General features: G+C 53.2%; 1 protein-coding gene across 7 annotated transcripts in view; it reads left to right on the forward strand.

Moving 5' to 3' along the window:
- The window catches only part of IQSEC3 (IQ motif and Sec7 domain ArfGEF 3), a 102,082-nt gene that overhangs the window by 53,719 nt on the left and 20,684 nt on the right, over positions 1 to 27,679 (forward strand). For all 7 annotated transcript variants that reach the window (XM_082738021.1, XM_082738022.1, XM_082738024.1 and 4 more), the window contains 3 exons: positions 10,631 to 11,763; positions 13,603 to 13,764; positions 27,199 to 27,321. In XM_082738021.1, the coding sequence (XP_082594147.1) occupies positions 10,631 to 11,763; positions 13,603 to 13,764; positions 27,199 to 27,321 (1,418 nt within the window). The remainder of the gene's footprint in view (positions 1 to 10,630; positions 11,764 to 13,602; positions 13,765 to 27,198; positions 27,322 to 27,679) is intronic.

A 27,679-nucleotide genomic window follows, 5' to 3' on the forward strand; every position in this document is an offset into this window, starting at 1 on the left:
CGTGTGTAGGCACACACAGGTTAAAATGAGGTGCCAAGAGAATGGTCTCCTCCAAGGAGATTGAGGATTCGCTGGATTAACCAAAGCTCCCCTACTGGAGAACAAATCCCGTGTGTGTGTGTATGTGTGTGTGTGTGTGTGTGTGTGTGTGTGTACTTAGGTGTATATGCTTAGAGAAAAACATCATGACTAGGTATTGGGGTTTTTTTTTTAAGATTTTATTTATTTATTTGGCAGAGAGAGAGATCACAGCAGGCAGAGAGAGAAGGGGAAGCAGGCTCCCCGCTGAGCAGAGAGCCTGATGCAGGGCTCGATCCCAGGACCCTGAGATCATGACCTGAACCGAAGGCAGAGGCTTAACCCACTGAGCCACCCAGGTGCCTCGTGACTAGATATTGTTAAGAAAGAGCATTGAACTTGGAGCCAGAGACATGGGATCCAATCCTTGGTCTTGCTCTAGTTAACTCTGTGACTTTGGGAATGCCAGTTATGCACTCTGGGCACTGGTTTCTTCATCAGCAAAATTGGGCATTAGACCTTGAATCATCTCCAAGGTCTCTTCTAGCTCTACAGTGTGTAGGTTCTAAAGAAGCATTCTTTAACTCAATGGGCAAAGTCAGTCTTGGGAAGGATAGCTAGTAGGAAGATCACTAAGACTGAGTCAGGCCATACCAACCTCACTTCTTTCCTTCTGCATCAAGGTCAGCTGTAGGTGGAACATCTGGCTGTCAGCAAAGTATTTAAAATATCCCCCATGATCGATATGTGGGCAAGAGAGGAAGCAGAGTAGATGACAATATAGTCAAGTGGGTTCTTTTCAAACAGAGTTCTTAAAAAAAAAAAAGTTGGTTTTTCCATCAAGGCCAATTCCTGGGGGAGGTGAGTGGTGTGCTGTCCTTGGTCCTGTTCTGTTCGACGGGTTTTGACAAGGCACTAATTTCTGATGACACAAAGCTGAAAGGGGACAGCAAATACCTTGGTGACAGAATCCAAGATTTTGTAAAAATCTTATCCAGACATAAAGATTTAAATGAAAAAGTCCAAATGAAATAGGGAAAAACATCTAAAGTTCTCTTAGCTTTGAAAAGCCCACAGCATTCATACAAGATGGGCAGGCTTGGTCCTGGGAGAGAGACCTTAGGGCTTCCGTTGACTGTAAGTTCAAAAGGAGTCAATAACCAGGAAATCAGGTGCCAAAGTGAGTCCAGCAGCCTGCACAGAAGGGTAGATAAAGCCCCCTGGATAAGGAAGCAGCTGGCTAGAGCCCCACACTGGTTCCTGGTCAGGGCCTATCTGGAGCCCGTCCTTGATTCTTGGGGCTGAGTTTAAGAAGGAAGTAAGAATGCCAAGGATTCCAAGGTTCTCCCAAGAAGGAAAAGAGGATTGACTGGATTCAAATGGAGAAATTGTAGACATGAAAACAAGTTTTAAATATGGAAGAGCTGGCATGTGAAAAGGGATTAGATATATTTTCTATCATTCCAGACAAAAATAGTGATACTAACGTAAGAAAGCTACAGGAAAGGAAGCTTCTAGCTCAATTAACAATTAGAGCTGTTAAAAATATAGAAGGCCTTGCTTGTGAGGTAGTGAGTTTGTGTTACTGGGAATGCCCAGGCAGGGGTTGGCAGACAGTCCATCTGGAACACTACAGTATGATGTGGGTGGTCAGTTGGCCCAGAGAAGACGTCTTCTCAGTTCCACATGACTGTGCTCCGTGAGGACAGAGACCATCTCCCATCCATCTTCGTACCGTTCCCCCAGCACCTAGCAGAGGGTCTTGGACATAGGAAGAGCTCATTGAGTGAATAATATTTGGATAACTATGGTGTGAAAAGCAACAAGAGAGTGAGGTAACAAGAAGAAAATGGTCCCTACTGGCCCCCAAAGAGAGTGTAGTTCATTTTAAGGAGTATCGGGCCAATAAAACTGAGGGAAACCTGTGCTTCAACTTGGGCGGGAGAATTAGTTTAATTCTGAGCAACGATGGCAGATGGAGAGTTGCTCTGATCGGTATCATGGACCTTTTTATAGTGGACATCATTCTGATAGATGGTTCTGCATGTCGGACCAACAGGAGTGGGGTGGGAAAGGTGCGGGAGGGTTGGCAGAGGGTGCGACAGGAGCCTTTGTGTTGAGTGAACCCAGCCTCGGGGAACAGCCCACTCCCCTGGATTGAGTATCTGGGTCAAGCATAGACGGGAGGGAGGTAGGAAGAGGGCAAAAGTGAGGGGCTAGAGAAAAGTGATTAAAAATGCGGCACACATTCATAAGAGACTGAACCCAACTTCTATCTCTTCTGCAAATGAACTGTGTGACCTCCGGCAAGCTGCTTAACTTCTCTGGGCCTCCATTGCCTCCTGTCTCTTTGCTGTTCCCTCTGCCTCTACTACTAACATTCATGCTCCCCTCCTCACTTGGCACTTGGCCTCAATTACTCTTTATTTTAATTTGAGACAGAATTGTGGTTCTCTTTCCTCCTCCTGGCAGCTTTCCCTGCCCTCCCAAGCCTGTGTTGGATGTCCCTTCTCTGTGACCCTCCCGCACCCAGCCGTTCCCAGTCATAGCCCTTCAGTCCTATATCCTCATTACCTATTGATTTGACCACTCCTTGAAGGCAGGACGCATGACTTATTATTCATCATTATATCCCCAGTGCCTGACACAGTGCCTGGCATGAAGAAGATGCTCAGGGATGAAAAGGGGCTGAGAGGGAGAGGGGCATGAGACCTGGGGCCAGGACCTGGCTCTGCTTTGGTTTTCTTCAAGATCTAGGATATGGTATTCTGATTCTGTCAGTCCCACCAGTTGCACAAATACTGTAGCACTTGGACTGGAAGGATCTTGGACAGTCATTATCTCCCTAGCCCACCAACTGCTGGTCTTGCTCCATCAGCCAGTCCAGAATCCTAGGCAGTTTCTGTGGCTTCTCGCTCCTCCACATCTGCTCCAACCCAGCCTCCACTGCTGCTACATCTTAACTATTTCTCCAATTCCCACCCTCTCCTGCCACCCCCACCACTCCCACCCCAGGGCAGGCCACCATCATCTCCTGCCTGAGCCCCTGGGCGGGGGAGGCCACACGTTCCCCTACTTGGAGCTGTGCTTCCTCCAAACTGATCTCCATGCTGCCACTGAGCCCTCTTGGAGAGCACATCTGATCACGGTATCTGTCTGAAAGCCTTGCATGGCTCCTCTCCGTGTGCAGGACAAAGACTTCTCCAAGGTCTCCTACCACCAGACACAACTCCATCTCCTGCCCCGCTCCCAAGTGGGTTTCCAGCCATTCCCACTTGCCTTGCTCCAGACCTCTGTGCTGTCGTTTGCCTCCGGGCCTTGACAGATTTTATTTCCTTTGCTAGGAATACTCCCCACTTGTCCCTCCAGCACACATCACTGGGGAGATCTCTGCTCATACTCCGCATCTCAGCTCGGTATCCCTGAGCCTGGCTGTGTGCTTTCACGGAGTGCCCCTCTGATGACTCTGTGCCACCTGAGAGCTGTCCCACCCATAAAGGCAGGGACTATGCCGTTCTCAGGGCTGTCATGGAGTCGAGCAGACTGTGCACAGAACACCTTTGTAGTCTCTGTGGGGACTGAGCACTGCTCAGAGCTGTGTGTTAGATGATATACAGCTCTTGCCCACCTTTGCTTCCCAGCACCCCGCACAGTCCCTGGTGCCTGAGACATGCTTCACACTGGAGGAACACAGGAGTGAAAGAACAAACAAATGAATAAATGAAAGAACAAATGAATGAATGAACGAAAGAATGAATGAGTCCGCCCCCCGGACATCCCTGCCTCCCAGCCCCCAAGGCCTCTCCCCATACTCACACAGTGGGGAGGTCCTCCAGTCTGGCTTCTCCCGTCCTCCGTTCCCTCCGCCCTCAGCTCTGTCGCTTTATCTCACAGTGGTCCTTGAGGTTACAACCTCCGGGGACAAAGAACATGCAGGTCCTATTGGGGGGTCCTTTAGGAAAGTGGTGTGAGGAGGATGCATAGGGCAGCCGAGTGAGTTCCACATTCATCCTTGCTCTCGAGGGAGTTCGGATCCTGTTGTGTGCCTCTGCTGAGGAGGACCCTGTTGGAGCCTGCGTGGGATGTCCAAATGGCATGGTCTCTGTGCCATCCAAGCCAGGGGTCCATGTGGCGGTGGTCCGTAGCAGCCAGACCTTGACCCCAAGGACAGCAGTCCTTTCTACAAGTGATCTCCCCTACCCGAGCCTTGGGGTCCAGCCTCATCCGTGAGGTGATCACCCTCTCAAGGGGAGAGGTGGTTGATTATGTTTCCAACTCTCTGGTCTCAGTTTCCTCATTGAAGAAACAAGAGGTTATTCTGGAATATCTAAGACTTGTTCTTCCTCTGAAGGTGAGAGTCCCACCATGGCCCTGGACAGCATCAGGGGCCAGCCTACAGATGACAGTGAAGGCAATGCCAGTCAAGGGTAGTCCTTCTGTCCACCTGCATCCAATTCAGGGAGCGCTATTGCACAGCTGCTATGTTCAAGGCCTGGGCCACCGCGCTACAAAAGACGCAGTTCCAGGCCTCAGGGAGCTCGCTCCAGGGGTGGGCGCTGACATGTAGCGGGTACTAAGTAGCACTAACAGCCCTAATCTGGGCCAGACGAGGTTCTAAGCATTTCTTATGCATTATCTCCCCAGATCTGCAGGCTATCTCAGTGAGCTAGGGACTACTGCTACCCCCATTTGAGGAATGAGGGGACTGAGGCTTAGCCATAACAAGTAACTCATCCAAGGACACGTCCCTAAGTGTGTGTCCGTGGTCCAGCCAAGACTGGGACTCACAGTCTTTGATTTTATCCCAAGTCTTTCACAAGAGCAGCAAAGGGGTAGGTTCCAAGGAAGCGGTGGACGGCGTGCTGTGGGAGCACTGGTGACAGCGAGGAGCCCAATCTGGGGTTCAAAGCAGGCTCCCCACAGCAGCAGCTCTCCCTGAGGCAGTCTCTGTGACTGAGGAGGAGCAGAGTCATTAGTAGCCCCCAACCCTAGCTGGCTGGGGCCCAGAGAGGTTCCCAAGAGCATCCTTACTCCTAGGCAAGCCTCAGTGCCCTGTTGTGTCAAGCACTTTCTGTGTTTTAGACAGCAGACAGGGAGGTGGGAACACAGGGAAGACGCAGGGGTCCCATCCCAACAGGTGCCAGGCGCAGGCCAGCTTCCCCTGGGGGCCGCCATTAGCATCTCCGAGCTCCTCCCCGCTCCCACCCCTACTGTCTGCTCCTAAGCCTCCTGGAAACCTTCCCTTGCCAAGTTCTGCAGGCTCATTCCACGTAATGCTTAAACATTCTCAGCTGGGAAATCTTGGATCAGAGGAAATCCTCGCTCACATGTGAAAGCCACCCCCCACCTCGGGCTGGCTCCCTCCTTCCCCAGCACTGCCGCCCCCCCCCCCCCCCCAGCTAGCTGCTCTTCCTCCCCCAGCCTGACTTGGTGGCCCTCTCTCTGCGGCCTTTCTCGGGCCCGGCTGCGGCAGCAACCTGAAAAGAGGGAGCATGTTCTAATTAACACTGAGAGGCTCATTAGACAGACAGAGCCCCCCAAGCCCCCCTCCACCACTTCTCCCGGCAGAAGCTGAGAGATTGCTCTCTTGGGAGGAGGCGAGGCTACAATTACCCATGATTCATGGGGTTTAGAGAGAAGTGAGCTGAGCTGCTCTTAGGCCGGTGGGCCCAGAGACCTTCCCTCCCTGGGCCCACCCCCCACTTTCCCCCACCCCCGTGTCCATCTCTTTTAGCTCTCTAATCTGGCACCGGTTAAGAAAAGAAAAGTGTTAGGGCGCTTGGGAGGACCTGGCTGGGTAGACAGAGCTGATCTGGGACACTGCCAAGTTCCCGAGCCCTGGTTGGGGGCGAAATAGTGGAGGGAAAGGGGAGAATGCAGCATTTGACTCCAAGCCCAGATCCGGAAGAGAGCCTAGATTTTTATTTTCCCTGGGATATAGGAGAGAGTTCAGTTTAGTTCCTGTCTGCAAACATTTATTAAGCCCCAGCCATGGCTCCGGCTCGATGCTGGGCCCCAGGAATGTAGAGACATAATACCACCCTGTCTGTAAGGTACAGTCTGTGGGGCTACAGAGGGCGGGCCATAAAGGATGGGAAAGAAACAGTGGGGGACAGTGCAGGCGGGGTTTGCAGCAGGCACAAGGCTGGAATAAATGGGAGATGGTTGTGTTAAATGCGCTGGAACAAATGGAGAAGATCCAAAAATTGAATTCAAACACCACAGTGAGCAGTTGCTCCTTGCCAGGCTCTGTGCTGGGTGCTGGGCATGGATCAGAGGGCTCGAATAACTTCTGCTCTGTTCTGAGTTGGGGTCGGTGGGGTGGAGAGAAGGATGGGTTAGATAAATATCCCAAAGGTGAGTGGAGAGAACTGAGCGTCAGAGAGAAGTAAGAAACAGCGTTCTCCATGGGCCCCTGAAACGGGGAGCTCCCCGTCGGGTTGGGGGACTGAGAAGGCTTCACAGAGGAAGCACATTGGAGGCAGGTCTCGAAGAAAGGGAAGAATGTTGCAGACTGAGTGACAAGGCTGAGCCAATGCTCAGGGCAGGAAAGCCTAGCGTGGGCTGGGGGAAGCGCAGGAGTCCAGCCAGTGTGTATGCAGGCTTGGCGTAGGAGTAGAAGATGGGAGGGAGGCTGAGGCCAGATTGCTCAGGGTCGGAAGGCCAGCAGGAAACACTACTTATTTTGGATGATGCTCTCAAGCAACGCAAAGCCTGTGTTCACATCGGCTCTTCAAGACCCTTGATCAGGGTCATGTAGGGTGGATGGTAGGTGTGAACAAGAAGCAGGAAGGCAGTGGGGAGGTTGCCAGAGGGTCCAAGTGGGGAGCCAAAGACAGCCTCACATGGCAACAGTCGGGTCAGGTTGATGCAAAAGGTATTGGGGTGGGGGTGCGTGGAATAAAGGCTTTGCGGCTGACAAATGCAGAGGCCGGGGTGAAGGAGAACCCATGGTCAAATGCAAGTTTCCCAGCCTGGAGAATGTAACAGCCAAGGCTCTGTATGCAAAAAAAGAAGTCATCAAGAGCTGGTTTAGGGAGGTGGGGGAAGACAGGCGCTTTGTATAGGTGCACAGGGGGATCCGTGGGTTGTTGGAAATGCAAGTCTAGGATCAAGCCTAGGAATGGAAATTTGAGAGTCATTCCCATCATCATCATTGTCATCAAATAGTTACCACTTACTCTATACCTGTTCTGTGCCAAGCGCTATACGAACAGTTCAAATCTCATAACAAGGTACAGGGTAAGCAGGATTAGTTTCATTTAACAGATAAGAAAGTGGAGAATCAGAGATGTTAGGAAACTTGCTCAAGGTCAACCAGCAGGGAAGAAGCAAATCTGGGCCTGAGTATCTCTCCTAAGGCTTGTTCATCAGTCCGTTAAAGTAGATTGAAGTTATGATAGGAAACAAGGTTCTCACATAAGAGGCGAGAAGACATTAGCCTGTAGATGTTGCCACAAAGGCTCTGCCTGAGACAGCTTCCCTCTTAATTAGTGCCTAATTATCAGTTACCAGAGGCTGCTCTGACGATGTCCAACATGGCAGTTATGGAATGTCCGGAAGGGCTCAGATGTGTCTGCAGAGTGGAAGATGGCCCACGTGGGACTCGTAACTAACATGTGTAGGGGTTTCGCGGTCAGAATATAGGATGAAAGGGCTATGGAAGCAGGCAGACCTAGGTAGACTGGGTCGTGAGAGCTGAGGACAGAGTCTCAAGGTGATAAACACACCAAGAACTGTGGAAAAGGGGGAGAAGGAGAATGGAGGATGGACCATCAGCTGTCATGATTAAAGGTCTCTGGTGACCCTCCTGAGAGTCACTTTAGAAGACTGGTGGGAGCAGGACGCAGACCTTGGGGAGTCGGCGCATACAGGGTTGGGTTGGCTGTTTGGCACTTGTTCACGGAAGGAGGCAGAGGGTATAGACTAGTCTTCCAAGAGGTCTGGTGGCAAACAGAGAAAAAGAGCCTGGGCCAGTGCCCCAGAGCAGTGAAGTCAAGAGGAGTTATGTTTTAGCCTGGGGAGATCTGGGAGGGTCTGTAGGCAGGGGGAAAGGAGCCAGTGACACAATAGAGTTCGGAAATGCAAGTGAAATACATCAGTTCCAGGAGAAGAAAGTTATGGGTTAGGTTATGGGGGTTTTTGAGAGTCACAAAGATAACTTTGCAATTAATTCTTTAATGTATTCAATAAATATCCACTGAAGTCCTACTGTGTGCTGGGTGCTCTCTAAGCACTGGGGATAAAGGAGTGAACATGGCAGAGTATGTGCATTCGTGGGGCTTACAGTCTAGTGGAGAACTTGATGGGAACAGATTAAAGATATTCAAAATCTGGTTTTCTTCTCTGCTTGGGTGACACTAGGACACAGGCTGGTAGAAGTCTCTTAGGCTTAGCTCAGCCTTCTGTCTCCAGGTAGGATGATACTGTGCTAGGGAAATGGACATCTTTCCCATTCTGGAAGCATTTCAGGCAATGGGGTTTCATACCTTCCCTCTGTTGCCAATAGCATCTCATAACCTGAAGAGAATGCTCTTGGGCCTAGCGTTTCCCTCAAAGCGTGAGTAGGCCAGGTTAGAAAGAAGTAAGAATTTCTGCCTGGTGTCTGTTTCTCCTGGTCCTCCAGACAGAAATTGACAGAGGGAGGCAATTAAGTGGTCACCTCCCCTCAGTTTGCACCTTGGAGGGCTCTCCTGCCTCGTTAAGGCCAATTGGCCATTCCAGACCTCAGGGAACCTGCCAGAGTTCTGTGGGGACACTGAGCCGAGCCACAGTGATCTCTCCCCTCTGATGTGATTTCTGTGAAAGCAACAACGAAATGCCTCTGAGATATCAGGAGTTTCTCTTTCTCTGGAGATCCTGGGTACATGATGAAACCCTGTAGGCAACTGTCTGAACGTTCCAGGAGGCAGAACTCAGACAGCCCGAGATTCCCGCCCCCCCCCTAGTGCGCACATCCGTATAATTCCCTTCCATGGGAAGTGCCGTGGGACTAGAGGGCATAATAAGGTATCCCTCCTGTGATTAGGTTACCACTCAGTTGACCTTAAGTGAATCAAAGGAAAATCACACCAGGCGGCTTGACCTAATCAGGTGAACCCTTTAAAAGAAGGTGAAGTATCAGAGTCACTCTCCTGTTGGCCTCAAAGGGCCAAACTACCATGTGGCAGAGAACATTGGGTAGCTGTGACTAAGAGCCTCAGCCTTGGAATGTCAAGCAGCTGAACTCAGGATACCTACTGGCCACTCAAATCTTAGTGAGAGTCAGCTTCCCCCCTATTTTCAGAGAGGACAGCCAGACTGAGGAAGATAGAAAGCATAAGGCCACTAGGTCTGGGGATGGGGAAGGCCCTGAATGGTGAGACAGAAGAACCGAAGATAGGATTGATGTCATGCTATTTTACCCGGGATCGTCCCTGGGGGTTGGGGTTGTGCCTGTCAGTTTTCCTGGGCTAGAAGGATGCCTCTGTTGGTCCGGGGGTAGGGGGGCACCCATGGGGAGGGAACCCAGCGGATCGCTGAGGTCGTGAGAGGCAGTCACTCCACCTGCAGTGGCTGGTGAGCCAATGTGGCTAAAGGTTATTGGCCACAGGGGGAAAGTCTCTCTGGTTCTTTTCTAAGAGGTTTTGATAAGGGAGAAAGAGTGAGAGCATTGCCACATGACGGGGAGAAATGGCCACAGCAGGAGGACAGAGCTGGAAGGAGGCGAGTTAAGGGCCTAGAAGAAACACAGGTCCCTTGCCACAAGTTTTCCTGGGTTCACACTGCCCATGTGAGGTAGCTTGTGCCCACCAGCCCCACCCAGCCCTGTCCTGATTGTACAGCTCCTGTTGTTGGGAACAGAGGTGGCCCAGATTATGGGGTACCCATAGTATGGGGCGCCCAAATTATGGTAGCCTGGAGGGACTCCCACTCTTAAAATATCCGTCCACCCACTCCTCTGTCCTCCATCTATTAGATTCACATTTATTGAGCATCTACTATGTGCCAGCCCTTGGGCTGGGTATCAGGAACACGTTGATCAATCCCCAGTCATCCCCTTATGATGATCCCAGGGTTGGGAATTTCCGCAATGCAGTGATGAGGAAGAAAGGTGAACGGGAGGAGCAGCATTATTTTTTAAGCATTCCTGTTTAATTTTTAATTTGTTATTGTTTTAAATGTGCACACAAGTAGAAAGAATAGTGTAGTCAACTTTCAGATAACCACCCCCCAGTTCCAACAATTTTTGTTAATATTGTTTCCTCTAACGGTTCCAGTTTTTTTGATGGAGTATTTTAATACAAACTCAAGATCCCGTGTATTTCACCCATAAGGACTTCCATACAGATCTCTGATATGAACGCTTTAAAACAAACAGCTATCTGATCCCCAAATGCAACGCCCTGACCTCTGCCCGCTCCACCCCACGCCCCCCGGAAATCGCCAGCCGCTGGGAAGCCAGTCTTATATCCTACACATCTAGGAGTCTTGACAAGGATCTGGTATCTCAGGCCGTGACATGCTGGAGTTTCAGACTTTGGCCCTTTAGTACCCCCCCCCCCCCCGCACCCCCTCCCTTCCCCCGCCCCAGGCCTCACCGCGCTCTTCCTCCTACCTGTTCTTGCCACAGATTGAAATGCTAGAACACAAGTACGGGGGCCACCTCGTGTCCCGGCGCGCCGCTTGCACCATCCAAACCGCCTTCCGCCAGTACCAGCTCAGCAAGAACTTCGAGAAGATCCGCAACTCGCTCCTGGAGAGCCGCCTGCCGCGACGGATCTCCCTGCGCAAAGTCCGCGCGCCCACTGCTGAGAGCCTGGCAGCCGAGAAGGCGCTCATGGAGGGCTACGGCCTCATGGGGCTGCCACTGGTGCGCTCGCCCTCCCTGCCGCCCACCTTCGCGGGCACGCTCACCGAGCTGGAGGACTCCTTCACCGAGCAGGTGCAGTCCCTGGCCAAGTCCATCGACGACGCGCTCAGCACCTGGAGCCTCAAGACCATGTGCTCCCTGCAGGAGAGCGGCGCCTACCAGCTCCACCAGGCCCTGCACGCGGGCGCGGGGCCGCCGGGCCTAGAGGCCGAGATGCGGGAGCTCGACAGAGCCCGCCCCGCGCCCTCGCCAGGGGAAGAGACCGCGGAGGCCGCCGGCCTGCCCCAGGGCCACGGCAGTACCCTCATGATGGCTTTCCGGGACGTCACCGTGCAGATCGCCAACCAGAACATCTCTGTCTCCTCCGCCACGGCTCTGTCGGTTGCCAATTGTCTGGGCACGCAGACCGCCCAGGCCCCGGCGGAGCCCGCGGCGGGCAAAGCCGAGCAGGAAGAGGCGCCGGGGCAGGAGGCCTCGGTGGCCACAACCGCGGCTCAGGGGGACGTGCCCGCCGAAAACACGGGCGCAGAGGCCGGAGCCAGCGGGGCCCCGAGCACCCACCCTCCTGGGGCTGTCGTGGAGGCGCTGGTGGAGGGGGCCACGGTGGCGGCGGAGGCAGAGGTGGCGGAGGAGGGGACTGGGGAGGTGGGGAAAGGGACTGAGGCCGAGGCTGGCGACAACTCGGAGCCGCTGAGCAGCAGCAGCACGTCCACCAAGTCGGCCAAGTCGGGCTCGGAAGCGTCAGCCTCAGCCTCCAAGGAGGCCCTGCAGGCCATGATTCTGAGCCTGCCGCGCTACCACTGCGAGAACCCCGCCAGCTGCAAGTCGCCCACGCTCTCCACGGACACCCTGCGCAAACGGCTCTACCGCATCGGACTCAACCTTTTCAACATGTGAGTGAGCACCGACTCGAGAGCTCTGGGGAGACCCGGGAAGCTCTTGGTCGGTGGGGAAGGGACAGGGGCTACAATGACAGGTGAGCAGGGTATGGGTTGATTTCCCGCATCATCCCAGCGCCCTGCCTGGTGACATTTGTGCCGCACCTGCTCCTGGAGGTGCTGGGTAGGGATGCACGTTTTCTTTTTAATGGTTCACAAATTTATGTTCAGGATTAGGGACAAAACAACACATCAAGGCCATGCTTTCAACACTATTCCTGCTTACTAGGGCTTGAAAAGCGAGGGAATTGAAAAGAAAATGCAGTATTAAGTAATAGTCCAGGTCGTATGAGGATTGAGCCGAAATCCTTCAGGCAGACGGGAAGCCAGGGAAACAGCATCGTCTCAGGGGGATGACGTCAAGGAGGGAGCAAGGAGGAAAAGGAGGAAAGGCAAGGGAGGGTCTGGGTGGGTGAGAAAGAAGAGAACGAGCATAAGGAATCCAGGTAAAAGGCAGGAGAGGGGCGGGGATAAAAGGGGGCGACAAGGACGCAGAGGTGGCACAGAAGAGAACAGGAGAAGGAAAGCAGGAAAATGAACAAGGGTTTTGGTTCAGAGTCCCCAGCCAGAGCCCCAGCCAGAACTGTCCTTGCAACTAGAATGTAGAGAGCAGGGGGCCAGCAGTATACACGCACCCCTCCCGTGGAAACCCCATCTCCACCCTCCATTCACCCCTTCCTTCAGAGCCCCGAGCCAGGAAATTGAACATCTCTCCCAGCCACGTGTCCCTTCACTTATTCACTCAACTGTTACTTATTGAATGCCGGGCAGGTTGACCATGGAGATGAGTAGGACACATGCCCTGGTCTCCAGAAACTTCTATTCCAGGGAGGAACAGCTACTGTTCCCGGCTCACCTTACATAAAACATCTGCAAACTTCCTAACAATATCTAGAGATGGCCTTATTATGCCATTTTACAGAAAAGAAGCAGGCTCACACAAGTAAGGCAAGTTGTGCGCTCACACTCACGCAGACCCTGGGATCCCTCAAGACAGTGGTTCTCAAACTCTCTGTAGTAAAGGACCAGTCTGGGTTTTCACCCACTAAGTGGTGGCTGATACTTTTGTGAAATGCGATAAAAATGAGTTGCTAGAAAAACAATCACATGCTTGGTTATCCCGAAAATGTCAGAGTGCTATAAAAGGTTCTAAATGCTTGCCCTCTGTTTCTGTACTTAGCTTCTCCTGAACCAGTCAGATACAGTTCAGGGAACAGTATGGATTAGCAGGCCATACTGTGAGCACATATGCCTAAAAACACAGCACCGACATCCACACGTAGAGACTAGAGCCTGAGAAAGTGAATGATGGAGAGCAGGATTCTTGTGTCCCTGTGGCCAGTGCGGTAGGAGAGCTCCCCTCTGCCCCCCAGAGCCCTGCTTCTGGGGCGAGTACTGCATACAGACGACAGAACATAGACAGGGTGGAAGGGCCTTAGTGGCAAGCCTCCGGGCCTTTCAGGGAAGACAAAAAGAAACCTCTCCACTTGCTCTGGAATTCTCTTCGTCTGCCAGACCTCTCTAACTCCTTCTCTCCCCATGCAATCTTCATTCCTGTGTGTGTTTTGGGGTGGGGGGGTGGGGGTGTTCAGGAAGACAAGGTTCCTAGGTGAAGCCCCTGGGACAAGGAGCCCATCTTCAGCAGAAGGAATCCTGGCTTTTCGATGGAATTCTTCCCAGAAACTTCCAGGCACTTCTGTAGCTTCCCTGGGCTGGAAGAAAGGGAGGAAGGAAGTCGTGGATAGCCTTGGCTCACTCTCTACTTCTTCTTCCCACCTCCACTCCCACCCCCAGAAACCCAGACAAAGGCATCCAGTTCCTGATCTCCCGAGGCTTCATCCCCGACACCCCCATCGGAGTGGCCCACTTCCTGCTCCAGCGTAAGGGCCTCAGCCGGCAAATGATCGGGGAGTTCCTAGGCAACAGCAAGAAGCAGTTCAACCGCGATGTGCTGGAGTGAGTGCCCCTCTCCCCACACATGGCCCGGGGTCCCACAGGACACAGGGGAGGGAACAGGACCCCTGGAGTCTGGGCCCATCGCTGTATCTTGACCAGCCTCTGTTTCCCCCTCCTGGGGTCCTGCATTTACTGAGCGGGCTCCGGGCTGGGTCCCACTGAAGGCGCCAGGGGTATAGAAATGGTCGAAGGAGACGAAAAGGCCTCCCTCCCTGCTACCCTGTGGGGCCAGAGAGGAGGACTGGGTCTACACGGGGACTATCTCTGCCTGGTGAACAGACCCTCAGCCCACCCCTTGCTGCCGTCTGCCCAGCCCCTGAGCCCCCACTGGCTGGCTTGCTCCCCATGTGGGTTCAGTTTCATATTGGTGGAGGCAAACACAAGTCAGGAGAAGGGAGTTAGATGGGTTTTAGAGCAAGAAAATACAGTGATTCCATAAACATACGTTTACCACCAAGATCAACAGATGTGGGCAGGATGTGGGCTTGGCTTCGCTAGTGCTCTTGGCTCTGTTCACGTGGAGGCGTGGGCAAGTGAGAGCCCCCAGGTCTGGGGTGGCATCCTTGGGGCCTCGAAGCCACCTTGCCCCTGGCAGAGAGAGAGGGTGAGGCCCCATAAAGTCTGTTCCAGACCCCCTTCTTGAAGGTCATCATGCTGTCGGAAGCCTCTCCCTGGGAAGTCAGCAGACGTGTTTCTCGGGGGTTCTGAAACAATCTCTCCCTTTCGTCTTCTCTTGGAGCAGCAAGGGGCTGTTGTAGGAGGGACAGGGGTCTCCTGCCCGAGGGTTTGGGAGCAGCCTGACTGGCAAGATTGTCACTGTGCCTGGAGCGGGAGCTCGGAGACCTGGCTTCTGTTTATGCAGTAGTCTTGGTTCTGTGTCTTTGGACAAGTCCCTGCCCTGGGGGCCTGCAGTTCCCTGCCCTTGGACTGGAGGGGGCTGGATTATGAGTGGTCGTCCCAATGTCCTTTAGAATCCCTGTCACGTTCCTGAATCCACTCAGTCTAACAGAGCAGGGCTTGGACACATCTGAGGGACCTTGAAATCCCAGGCTGCCCCTTAGTTGACAGAACTCAGTACCCCCCTATTTGGACAATCAGACCCTCCCCCACTAGTGCTTAAGATGCTCTGAGGGTCTTGCAGAGGAAAATGAACGGATAAGTTTGCTTCCTTCCTCCTCCTTTCTTCTCCCTCTCCCTCGCCACCCCCGCCCCCTTCTCCTCAGCCCTGCTGGGTAGGGTGCCCTGAAGGGAGGCCCTGAGGAAATTATACAAAGAGGAGAAAGATCAAGTTTTCTCTGTCTCCTTTCGCACAGGCTTTCCCTCCATCTAGCTCATCTCTCTGGCCTTTTCATTTGCTTTTGTCCCCGTTCCACTCCCGCCCCTCCCCCCACCGCCCTGTTTCCGTGGGAGGGTGAGTGGGGGTGTGCTCTCCTCAATGCTTCATTCTCCTGGCTCCCTGCGCCCCTGGGGGACCCTGCTTTGTCTCTCTGCTCGGGGGGCTTCCTGCTTCACTCCCAGCCCTGACTGACTGTGTCTCCTCTGCCCTCCCCAGTCGCCCTATGGCCTGGACCTGAAATTCTGACCTGCTAGGTCCACGGTGACCTGGCACACTGGGAACACGTAGTTTTCCGGCAGCCCCGGTGGTGCGGGCGCCCGGCAGCACAATGCTAACTAATTGCCATCCTCCCTGGGAGACCGAGTGTGTGGGCTGGAGACAGGCAGCCCCCGCGGGGAGGGGCGCCGCTGGGAGCCTGGGACCAGGCTGGCAGCTGAGGTGGGGAGCAGGCTAGGGATGAGGGGGCAGTGTGGTGGCAAGACAGAGCTGCTCCTGACAGGGCCTGCTCTGAACCCTGGCTCTGCTCCTCTCGTGCTGGGAGGCCTCCTCTGGGCCTCGGTTTCCTTACCGGAAAAGCAAGCAAGAGGGTCGGGCGGTGCGATCTCCAAAATCCCTTCAACTCCTGTGACCCTGAGATCTTACGTATTCCTCGGTGTCATTTTCTCACACTGGGATGGTTGCAGAATCATTTGCCCTAAAGGCCAAGGCCATGCTTTGTCAGGCCACCGGGGGCATCCCAGAGCAGCCTGGGGGCTCCAGAGCCGGGAGCTCACAGTTCCTGCCACAAACACGCAGTGCCTGCTCCAGGCTGGGAATGAGGCTGTGCTGGGCATCCCTGCGAGTACAGGATGGGGGCAGGGAGGAGCAGGCGTGGCCGTGGCCTCAGGGGAACTCACAGACCCTGGTGTCAGTGGGAGAGATGAGCAGAGGAGGGTGGAAAGGGAGACAGGGAACCTCCCGCAGGCCTAGGGGTGTCAGGAGAGTGGAGTGCAGAGCTGAGCCCCTCCGCCGCTGTGGGTGCCTCGGACCCTTGCGCTTTATTCGCCAGCACACCCAGCCTCCGCACGGAAACAGCACCGAAGGGAACCTCTTCACCCAAGTCCGAGTTTCCGCCTGCCTGGCTTGTCTCCTGTAGGGTGTCCGTGGGAGATGGGAGGCAGGAAGGGGGCAGGCACTCACAGGGGAGCCAGATGCTGGGGTTCCGGGGGGGGTTCCCTGCCACTCAAGCCAGCTCTCCCACCACCTCTGGGCATCTGCTGCCTCTTCCTTACACCCACCAGAGAACACACACAATAACAAAGTCACCGGTGCCATTTTGCCCAGGCCGAAAAGGCTTCATTGGGATTCTGCACAGCATCCCTGCCCCCGCCTGGTGACATTCAGCATGTCTCGTCCGTTCTGTACAAAGCTGCTTGCCGAATAAAAGGACATAAATCACCCATCCCCTTGGAGACTGAGACAGCCCCGGCCACTGCACTCTTCGAGATGTAGCTGGGCAGGAAGGGGAGAGGGTGGAAGCTTCTAGGAGGGGATGGGGCGGGACCCCAACCCCTACCACCTACGGGCCTGTGGAGAAAAGGAAGATAGAAGGGGCCAAGCAGAATCCACCTCAGCTGCTGGCCTACACCATGACGTCGCCTCCGGAATCGGGCCCCTGCTGCTCTAGGAAGCTGATCTCTTCGTCCCTTAGTGCCCTGATTCCATAGCAGATCCGTTCCAAGAAGAAATGTATTGAATCAGGGTGTATTGAATTAGTAGGAGGCATCCTGAGCTCCAGAGGCCATGTCCATTCCACTGTTTACCTGGGAAGGGTTTGGTTTTTATAAAGGAGAAGGGGGCCTGTTGCCTCGCTTGTCAAATGGGGACAATAGGACCCACGTCATGCAAATTACAGTTTTAAAATGCATGTAAAGTGCTTACGTCAGTGACTGAGGCTAAGTCAGTTCTTTACAAATATTAGCTATTTCCATTATTATCTTTCTCACTTGAAAGCACAGGGCGGTAGACGCCTCCCTAGCCTGGCCCGGGCCCGGTGGGGGGATCCCTCAGACGCCTCAGGTCTGGTTGGAGATCAGGTCCACTCCCCAGACAGCAAGAAATTGCTGGAGCTTGCTAGGGAGGGAGAGGAGCTCATTTGGGGGCCATCCTGCACTCTAAGGAAATCTTCTCTGGTGCTGAGAAGAGAAGGGCCCTGGCGGCCTGGCCGAAGGAGCCAGACATCAGCTGGGGTTAGGATCCTGGGGCGCTGGAAGCTTCTCCCTCTCAGTTTTCACATGGCTGGGAAATCTGGCTCTGCTCTATTTCCCTTCTGAAATGTTCGCCTCAGCAGTTTGAAGGCCGGTGGAGGGGGGGAGCGTTCCATGCTGGCTGTGAGCAGGCTCTTTTCTGGGCTAGGTGATCTTTTCTGAGGGAAATCACAGGCGCAGGGCGGGTGTGGGTATCTGTCATTTCCGTGGAAGTGCACGGAGGGCAGCTTTTGGGCTGAATTGCCAGAAGGGTTTCCTGGATGTTCCTTCTCTCGCTGCGTCTACTCCGTTTCTTGTTCAATATGAGAATTTGACATTTTAGTCAGATCGCATTATTTCATTTCCTTGGAAATGTGTTGGCCAGAGTGTAACAGATTTGTTCTTCTGAGGGGACATTCAGAAATGAAGACAGATTGCCTGCCCAACTCAACAGGCTGGGAGGTGCTAGCCTTTCGTGGTTAGGAAGAAATTATTTGAGAATGTCTTGCCCCCTCTGCCATGGGTAACCTCAGAATGGTTACTTTGTTTCTGGGGAATTCCACCAGGAAGGAGAGAGCAGGCTGGGGCCCAGGCTGGCCCTTATAGGTCTGCAGGAGGGTGGAAAGAGGCCCGGGGCAGGCCGGGATAGACTCTGTGTTTATTTCCACTGCTTTAAAAACTTGACACTGCCACCACCCAGCAGGATAGAAGGACAGGGTCCTTCTTTTTTCTTTTAATTTAATTGTATTTTATTTAAATTAAGTTAATTAACATACGGTGTATTATTCGTTTTGGAGATAGAGCTCAGTGATTCATCAGTCACATATGACACCCAGTGCTCACTACATCATGTGCCCTCCTTACTGCCCATCACCCAATTACCCCATCCCCCCACCCAGCACCCCTCCAGCAGCCCTCAGTTTGTTTCCTGAGATTAAGAGTCTCTTATGGTTTTTCTCCCTTCTGATTTCCTCATTTTATTTTTTCTTCCCTTCCTCAGTGATCTGTTTTGTTTTTTAGATTCCACATATGAATGAAATCATATTATTGTCTTTCTCTGATTGACTTATTTCACTTAGCATAATACCCTCTAGTTCCATCCACATCATTGCAAATGACGAGATTTCATTTTTTTGATAGATGAGTAATATTCCATTGTGTGTGTGTGTGTTTATTTATTTATACCACATCTTTATCTGTTCATCTGTTGGTGGACATCTGAGCTCTTTACACACTTTGGCTGTTGTGGACATTGCTGCTATAAACATTGGGGTGCAGGTGCCTCTTTGGGTCACTACATTTGTATCTTTGGGTAGTAGTACAATAGCTGGGTCATATGGGAGCTCTATTTTTAACTTTTAGAGGAACCTCCACACTGTTTTCCAGAGCAGCTGCACCAGCTTGCATTCCCGCCAACAGTGTAGGAGGGTTCCCCTTTCTCCACAATCTCGCCAACATCTGTCATTTCCTGACTTGTTAACATGAACCATTCTGATCAGTGTGAGGTGACATCTCATTGTGGTTTTGATTTCTATTTCCTTGATGTCACATGATGTTGAGCATTTTTTCATGTGTCTGTTGGCCATTTGTATGTCTTCTTTGGAGAAATGTCTGTTCATGTCCTCTGCCCATTTCTTGATTGGATTATTTTTCTTTGGGTGTTGAGTTTGCTAAGTTCTTTATAGATTTTGGATGCTAGCCCTTTATCTGTTAAGACATTTGTGAATATCTTCTCCCATTCTTTCGGTTATCTTTTGGTTTTGTTGACTGTTTCCTTTGCTGTGCAAAAGCTTTTTACCTTGATGAAGTCCCAATAGTTCATTTGCTTTTGTTAGAAGTTGCTGTGGCTGAGGTCAAAGCGGTTGCTGCTTGTGTTCTCCTCTAGGATTTTGATGGATTCTTGACTCACGTTTAGGTCTTTCATCCATTTTTAGTCTATTTTTGTGTGTGGTGTAAGGAAATAGTCCAGTTTCATTCTTCTGCATGTGGCTGTCCAATTTTCCCAACACCCTGTGTCGAAGAGACTGTCTTTTTTCCATTGGATATTCTTTCCCACTTTCTCAAATATTAGTTGACCATAGAGTTGAGGGTCCATTTCTGGGCTCTCTGTTCTGTTCCACTGATGTATTGTCTGTTTTTGTGCCAGTACCATACTGTCTTGATGATAACAGCTTTGTAATAGAGCTTGAAGTCCGGCATTGTGATGCCCCCAGCTTTGGTTTTCTTTTTCAACATTCTTTTGGCTATTTGGGATCTTTTCTGGTTCCATAAATTTTAGGATTATTTGTTCCAGCTCTGTGGAAGGGGGTCTCTTCTAAAAGAGAAGGCTTTAGGTTTATGGCCTTGACCCCTCACCTCTCCAGTGCCCTTTCCCCTGATCTCCCCCCCACCATTACACATGTACACACACAGACAAGAGATTTTCCTTAACAATAAAGAGTAATGAACATTTTAGACCCCTTGCTCCTGTGTGTAGAGATCTTTGGACTTTAAGTGTGGGGCGAACAAGTCCAATGTTGAGATTCCCTTTGGCTTGGTCACATTAGTGTATAAGTTGGACTTTCACACAAAGATCTACCACCTAGTCCCTTCATGATATTTTGGGCCCTAGCTCTGGAATGTTCTCTCAGTCCCTGTGTGACATTCAGGTGTGCCTTCACCTGGCCACTCTTTTAAGTGGGATTTCTAGGGAGTAGGATTCTAGGGAAGGGGCTTCCTAGGATTACAGTGCTCTGGGGCTTATAGGAGGGTCAGCTGTGAGTGAGTAGGCTGTGAGATGTAACAGTGACAGCTCACATATATCATGCATTCACTGTGTGCCAGTTGGCACTGGGCCAAGACCCATACGTTGAAAATCTCATCCCATCTTCTCAGCAGCTCTGTTAGGTGAGTGCTATTAATCTGTGCCAAATGAAGGAACCAAGGAACAGAGAGGGTAGGTAACTTGCCCACAGTCACAGAGCTAACCAATGGCTGAGACCTGAAGGCAGGCAGAATGGGTCTACAACCTGAGCCCAGAGCCCGACACCATCCTTCCTCTCTGCCTCATCTCAAGGCAGGTGTGGTCCAGATGACCTCAGTTGTGAAATGCGGTGCAGGAAGGCCCCTTACATGGCCTGCTTGTCCAGCCCTCTCATTTCACCCAAGCAGAAAGAGAGGACCAGAGAGAAGAAATGACTAGTCCCCTAGCTAGTGGCAAATTGAACAAAATCAGGTACTCCTACATCCCTTGACCCATGTTTGTTGGCTCTGCTCATTCAAGAAGAAAGCAAAACTGAGAAATGGCTCCGTACATCTCGGGTCTGAGCTGGATCAAGTTTCCTCTCTCCCCGATAGGTGGATATTTTCAAGAGTTAGTGAATGAACATCTAGAGGTGAAATTTCAGGCAGAGTTAACTGCTGATGATGGAAAAGGTCTCAATCCCTATGCTAGAAGGGACTTCAAATTCACTGTCTCACTTCATATGTCAATTCAGATTGGGTGTCCAGGTACATAATGAAAACCATCATCTCTGAAGCTTTGTTATGTAGCTTTACATACACAGTCTCTTTTAAAACTCAGAACCACCCGTCCACTAGAGGTCCTAGGAGTCAGCTCCATTCTATAGGTGGAGAAAAATGAGGCATGGAGAGTCTAGGTGACCTGAACTGAGAGGCTCAATGATGGAAGCAAGATTCAGCCTCGAGGGCGTCTGACACCAAAGGCCTGACTTCCCATGCTGCCCATTCTTAATACCCTGGAGCAGTGGTTCTCAAAGTGGGGTCCCCGGAACAGCAGCAGCAGCAGCAGCCCCTGGAAAACTGTTAGAGATATCAATTCTCAGACTCCACCCCAGACCCACGGAGTCAGAACTCCGGGGGCAGCAACAGTGGGTTCACAAGCCAGCCGGGTGGTTCGGAGGCACACTCAAGTTGGAGAACCCCTGGCAAGCGGGGATGCTGGCCGGCCCAGCGAAGGGAGAGTCCCCTCCAGGCATCCACACTGGTTTTGAGTTCATTCGGGCAGTTTCGACTTCGTTCTTTTGGTTCCTGAGTCCCCAACGTGTGACCGGCAGCCATCCCTTTTGAGGACCTCCCAGATGAGACTCTCTTTGTCCCCATGTCGTCACCAGGGATGCTGGCAGGTCCTCCTGCGTCAGCTTCCCTCTGTTCTATTTTCTGAGCCACATCACACTTTTCCAAAAAGCCTTGACCTTTGTTGAGCGTGTTATGAGTTCTGCCTCACAAAAATAACTCTCTGGCGGATGGGGATATTTTTAATTGAATTGTATGAGCCAAGAACTGCAGAAATAAAACCAAGGTTCCTACATCCCGTGGCAGTGGGCGGTTTCATCTTCCATCCTAATCCTGGAGCCTGGACTCAGTCCCCGCCTTGAGCACCAGGGCCCCCCCTGCTGTTGGTGGGCGCTGCACTCTCGCACCTCTTCTGAGCTCAGCCCGAGCCTCACCTTCCAGATCTCTGCTGTCTCTTCTGACCAATTAAAAATCCCTGCTGCTATCATTACCTATTTTCAGCTCCCAGTCAGTTCCTTTGTCTGCCAGACACAGTCTTGCTATCGTAAAAGAAATAAAAAAAAGTTGAGATGACGAAATTCATTTTGCTCACAGTCGTGTACGATGCTTCACCTCCTTGCAACACAAACCGCTTCCACGCACAGATCAGTATTAACAAACCATTTTCTGCAAGGCTGTACCTGTTTATACAGATGCAGGGAACATCTGTGCTTCTGCTCCCCACAGCCCCTGGAAGGGGCTTGCACAGGAAAGGGAGGGAGGGAGGCCCGAGTAGAAGCTCCAACTCTTCATGATCCACTCACTCGCTGATGGGAGGCCCCACCCTGGGCAGGTGCAGGCAGGCCCTGCTGGAAGCGGCTTAATGGGCACCAGTTTGCCCGGCTTCTTGTCACTCACTTGCTCGCGCATGTGGCTGAAGGCAGTGGGAAGCCTGTGCCTGACACACTGCCTGACTGCCTGCGGTCTGGCATCCACAGGGCCATTTCCTAGGCAGCTCTGCCCCGTCTAGGGAGCAGCTCTAGATGATCTTGGCAAAGCAGGCCCAGCAATCCTGAGCCACTGGGCAGAGCTCCCAGAGGCTCAGGCCACTGGTCTCCCTCCCTAGCTGAGCACACGCTCCAGGTCCCATTCATTCGCCCAGCTGGTCTCTCACTCACGCATTCATTCATCCCAGAAACGGTTATTGAATTCACATGCATGCCAGGCATGCAGAGAGTGAGAGGCCTTTGCTGGAAGGAGCGCAGAGCCGGGTGCGAAGACAGGCAGATAAATGTTATGGCACAAGGGACAACCGCGGCAGTCGACAGAGGACTGTCCGGGAGGTCCTGGAGAGATGGATAGCTCACCAGGGACGTTGAGGTTGGGGCTGGGCAGCAGGAAGAAGGACAGCATGTACAAAAGTGTCAGGCTTGAGACCCAGACTGCAGGAGGGGAAGCCAATATATGGAAGGGTCAGGAGAAGCTGGGTAGAAGTTGGGGTTTGCTTGGCCCAGAAACTGGGGCTTCAGACTACGGATGTGGGAAGCCTTAGGAAAAAAGTAGAAGCAGAGGAGTGAGTGACAGGACTAAATGGGTGTCCTTGAAGGATTGTACTGGAACATGACTTAGAGGCAGGGAGGCTGGTTAGGAGGCCATCGCAGGCACAGTCCTGGGGAGAAATGTTGAGACCCTGAGCTCAAGCAGTGGCCACGGAAGGGAGAAGTAGGCGGGGCGGGGAGGCGTGGCCAGGCAGGTGCGCTGTTGTGGTAGGGGGTTGCTGATCCAAGGAACAGCCTCCTTAGCGGCTGAGATTTCAGAACCCTCCCTCTTAGCATATGAATTTGTTTGTGCTTCAAGCTCTCTAGGGTAATTTGTGAAATTATACCAAATAAACATGTGCATATTTTCAGTTTGGGAAGGGAGATGCTGGGGTTGGGAACATTTGATCTGAAGAATCCCTCAAACCAGGTATTATCAAATATTTACCGGGAACAAGCTGAAATATTAAATAGCCACTGAAACATGCCGTGTGCGCAGGGTGACTTCCCTGCGAGACATGCCAGCGCAGCCTGTGGGCTTGTGAGTGTGCCCAGACCAGCTCTGACTGCCATTCAGACCAGAGCACCCCCATGAGGTCAACAGTGAGAACTCAGAAGTTGGTTGGCTTCGATCAAACGCACAGTTGATTGTTTACTTGGCCCCTCCGGATTCGGCAATGTTGTCTTTTATTAACAATACAAATCAACCAAAAAGAAAATTAACTAGTTAGTGACGAATAATAACATGGAAAGGGTGAATTCATCACAAGAGATACACACGTACGAGTGGTGGCAGGGGACGTTCAGAGCCACAGTGATGGACGAGGCCACCTCAACAGAGGTGTTAAGAGGGAGAAGCGAGACTAGTGGCCGGCCCAAAGCTGGAGGCCAAGGGAGGGAGGCTCTGGATGGAGGAGGGGCACCCCCAGAGATGAAAGAGTCAACCCAGGGGAGGGTGGTGTGAAGAGAGCGGGAGAGAGGAGTGTTTCAAGAAGGGAATGATGAACTGTGTCCGTGCCACCAAGAAGCTGGTGGGATGAGAAGCTGGTGCCATTGGACTCGGCAACGAGGCAGCCAGCATGGCCTTGACAGAAGTTTTAATGGAATGCTGGGGTAGATGCTTGGCTGGAGTGGGTTGAAAAGTGAATGGGATTGAGGAAGTATAGACAGCATGGGTAGGGACACCTTCTAGAATTTTGGCTCCAAAGAAGAGTAGAGAGAAGGGGTAGTGACAAGAGGCAAAGAAGAGTCAAGGCAGGGTCCTAATTCATGAAATAGGAAAGACAAGGCTCGGGGTACTAAGGGGGATGATTTAGTAGACACTAAGTTGGTACTACCGGCAAGACCATCTCAGACTGAATGGGTCTCAACTGGCCGTCTCAATCTCTCCTCCTGCCTCTGAGTCCACCCCATCTGGACTCCACTTAAAAATTAGCACCACCAGCCCTCAGGTGCTCAAGCCAGAGCTCTGAGCTAAGAACAGTCTTTAGTAAATGTTAGTGCAGAGGCTGTGTCCCCCACTGGTCTTGGACCCCCCCCCCCCTTAGAGTGGAGAGGTCCTGCTGGGGGAAGAGGCCTCACAGGAGCAGGAAGCACTGGGCAAGCCCCTTTGTGGTCTCAGTTCTGCCTTCTGCAAAACGGGGAGATTATACGCCAGACAAGACCACGCAGAAATGTGTGATGGTTTTGACCTTAAAGATCCTCTAAGAGGAGAGACAGTCATGGGTGGACACCTGCTGGGTGGACACAGTAGGATGGGTTTGGAAAACTGTCAAACAGTCTGCACCCCACAAAGATTCTGGGGTGGCAAAGAAGGATGGGGAAGGGGTGATTTTACGGTGGACCCAGCAAAATAAGAGAAACCGTGGGAAAGAGGGAGAGAAGAGGAGAGGGAGAGGAGGTCGCCATGCAAAGCTGAGCTGGCCCTTCAGGAGAGAAAAAAGCATCATGCTGAGTGGAAGGACGAAGGTTTGGGTGATTGCAGGATGGCCGAGGCGTCTGAGGTGAGGATCCACTGGGGCAGGCTTGTCAGGAGAGAGCACAGCCTGGCCTTGCCAGCTGCTCCGGGCGGCACAGTCCCCACCAGGAAGACCCCCGGTGGTCCCCTGGGGCGAGGGAGAGAAGCAGCCCATCATTGCCCACTCTGTATTCCAACGCCCCCCAGGAATGCTGCTGTTGACTGTGGTCTCTGCTTCTGGGTCTTTCTTAGAGAGTGGGGGCAGTCCTGAGCGCTTACCTGGCTTGGACCCCGAGTCTCCAGAGAGGAAGGCATTTGTCTTCTCAGGGATGGTAATACCCTACCACCACTCAGAACAGCTTCTTCCCTGCCATCTGGGGTTTGGCAGAACACACTGAGATTTTTTTTCCCCTCGGGATCTGAGAGCCCCAGGACACCATCAGCCCATCGAACATTGATGCCCCATGGTGGCAGTCCTCCCGGGAGGAAGGCGCGAAATAAGTGCGCACATGCGTGTGCGTGTGTGCGTGTGCGTGTGTGTGTGTGTGTGTAGGGGGCTCTGCATCTGTCTCTTCCTCCTCCCATTGCCCCCTCACCACCACCCTGCAAAAGGAGCCTCTGACAGCCTGACGGGCGATCTGTGTGCCCCCGGGAGCTGCTGCCTGGTGGCCCATGAGTTTCTGGATTCGCCTTTTCCAAAAAGCCTCCACACAGGCTGGACCCGCTCCTACCCTGGCCCTCAGCTCAGCCATGGCTTTTCAGGTTTTTAAGAATTGCCTGGAGAGCTTGGGAAAAATGCTGATTGCCAGGTTTCACCTCTGCATATTCTAGTCTGTAGATTTGGGATAGGCCTCAGGGGTCTGCATTTTACCAAGCCATCTCACAATTCTTACAAGGGGCCCTCGAGGACCTGGGGTGTAGACTCCCCACCCCACGGCCCAGGTGACCTCTCACAAGGTCCTCCCCATCACCCCCTCCCCCTCCCCCACCCCATCACCCATCCCCTTCCCCCCCTGCCTCCCTGGTGGCCTGTGGCAGATTTACTCCGCACTCCCAGTCTGCGGCTGGCATTTCCACCTGGCTGAGTCTCGGGCTCTGGGCTCATTACTGGAGCTTTCAGCCGCAGCCCCGAGCGAGCCAGTGAGCAGGCTGCCGGTCACCTGAGTGAAGGCCGGGAAACTAGGCCATCGTGCTTGGCCGAGCAGATCCCACTTTCTCCCAGCTGCTCCACTGCCTCCTTCAGCTGCCCTCGCCCCCTGCCATGGTGCCTGGGGCCTCCCACCCCCTCAGAGGCCTGAGGCACCCACCCCCGCAGAGCAGTGGGACAGAAGGCACAGAGGCTCTGGGAAAGACGCCACAGAGGGCCTCAGAGGCCCCGCAGCAGTGGGATGGACAGACTGACGGGGCAAGTCCTGGGCAGCAGCTGGGCGCCTGGCCGGGGCACCAGGGGCCAGCCTGGGGTCCTCTGGGTTTGGCCAGCCTGGGGCACACCACCCTCCCTGGTGGTCTCCACACGTCGGGTAGGGGCAGAGATGAGCTTGTGCAGCCCACTCCCCCCACACACCCGGGCCACCCTGTCCAGTCCGTGGTGTTCTCCACCTCCATGTCCTGTTACTTTCTGCCTCTCTCCTCTCCTTCCTCTTTGTCTGTCTGTCTCTTTCTCTGTCTCTCCCCAATTCTGTCTCTTGTTCTGTCTCTGTCTCTCCCCTGTTTTGTGGGTCTTTCTTGCTTCCCTGTTCACCTCCTTGCCCCTCTTTTTCTGTCTCTCTTGCCTTCTCTGTCTCTATGTCTTTGTCCTCCCTGTCTTTCTCACCAGACTCTGTATCCTCTGCGTCTCTCACTGTCTCCATCCCTGTCCCCGCGCTGCCCTTGCCTCCCGGGCTCTAGCTCCTGGTCCCCTCGCTGCCAGTCCGCACCGGTTCACCTCCTCCGACCAGCCTGTGGTCTGGGTCAATCATGCACGATCCCTAACTCCTGACTGTGTTGGGCTGGGGGACACGTGGATATGGGTCCCATGATGCTGCTCTCAGGGCTCACTTGCCACCTGGGGAGGACCTAGGGAAGAGGTAACATGCTGCTGAGAAATCAAGAGTGACCTCTCCCAGGGCTAGACCCAGAGGCTTCCACCACCAGCTGCCCTCTGGGGGTTTTCAAAGGAAAGCCCCCAGGATGGGGGGCTGGGGTGGCGGGGGGGGGGGGGGGGTATTTGGCCTAGAAGACCCTTCCTGATTGGTCACTGGGACCCCAGGCCCGCCCCCAGCAGGGCGGGCTGTCCAGTGGGGTAGGGAATTGCACCTTGCACACTGCTCCTCAGTTTCCTTGGGTTGAGGGAGGTTCAGGGGCCGACCTCTCCTCAAGACCCCTCCACCCCTCCCCCGCCCCCAGCTGCGTGGTGGACGAGATGGACTTCTCCAGCATGGAGCTGGACGAGGCCCTGCGGAAGTTCCAGGCTCACATCCGCGTGCAAGGGGAGGCCCAGAAGGTGGAGCGGCTCATAGAGGCCTTCAGGTAGGACCCCCTTCTGTAGCCTCCCTCCCCTCCCCCAGCCCTCAGAACACATGCCTGGGGGCACGTGGGACCGGAGATACTGGGGAGGGGCGGCAGCGGTTAGTGCAGGGCTGGGGAGAAGCCCTCCTGGTGAGGCAGCGGGGGTGGTGCTGCGTGGGATGGAGGGAAGGGAAGAAAAGGGACAGGAGCCCTCAGCCCTTGAGGTCGTTAGGCTGGAGTAGCGCTGGGCTCCCCAAGTGGACTGCGGGTTTCTCCCTCATCCTCCTTCTGTGCAAGGTGATGGGCTCCACGGGTGTGCGACACCTGCCCCGTCCTCTCAGTGGAGAAGAGGACCAGGCTAGAGGGAAGCTAACCACCA

The sequence above is a fragment of the Mustela nivalis genome (genome assembly GCF_964662115.1).
Source record: "Mustela nivalis genome assembly, chromosome: 7".
Taxonomy (NCBI): Eukaryota; Metazoa; Chordata; class Mammalia; order Carnivora; family Mustelidae; genus Mustela; species Mustela nivalis.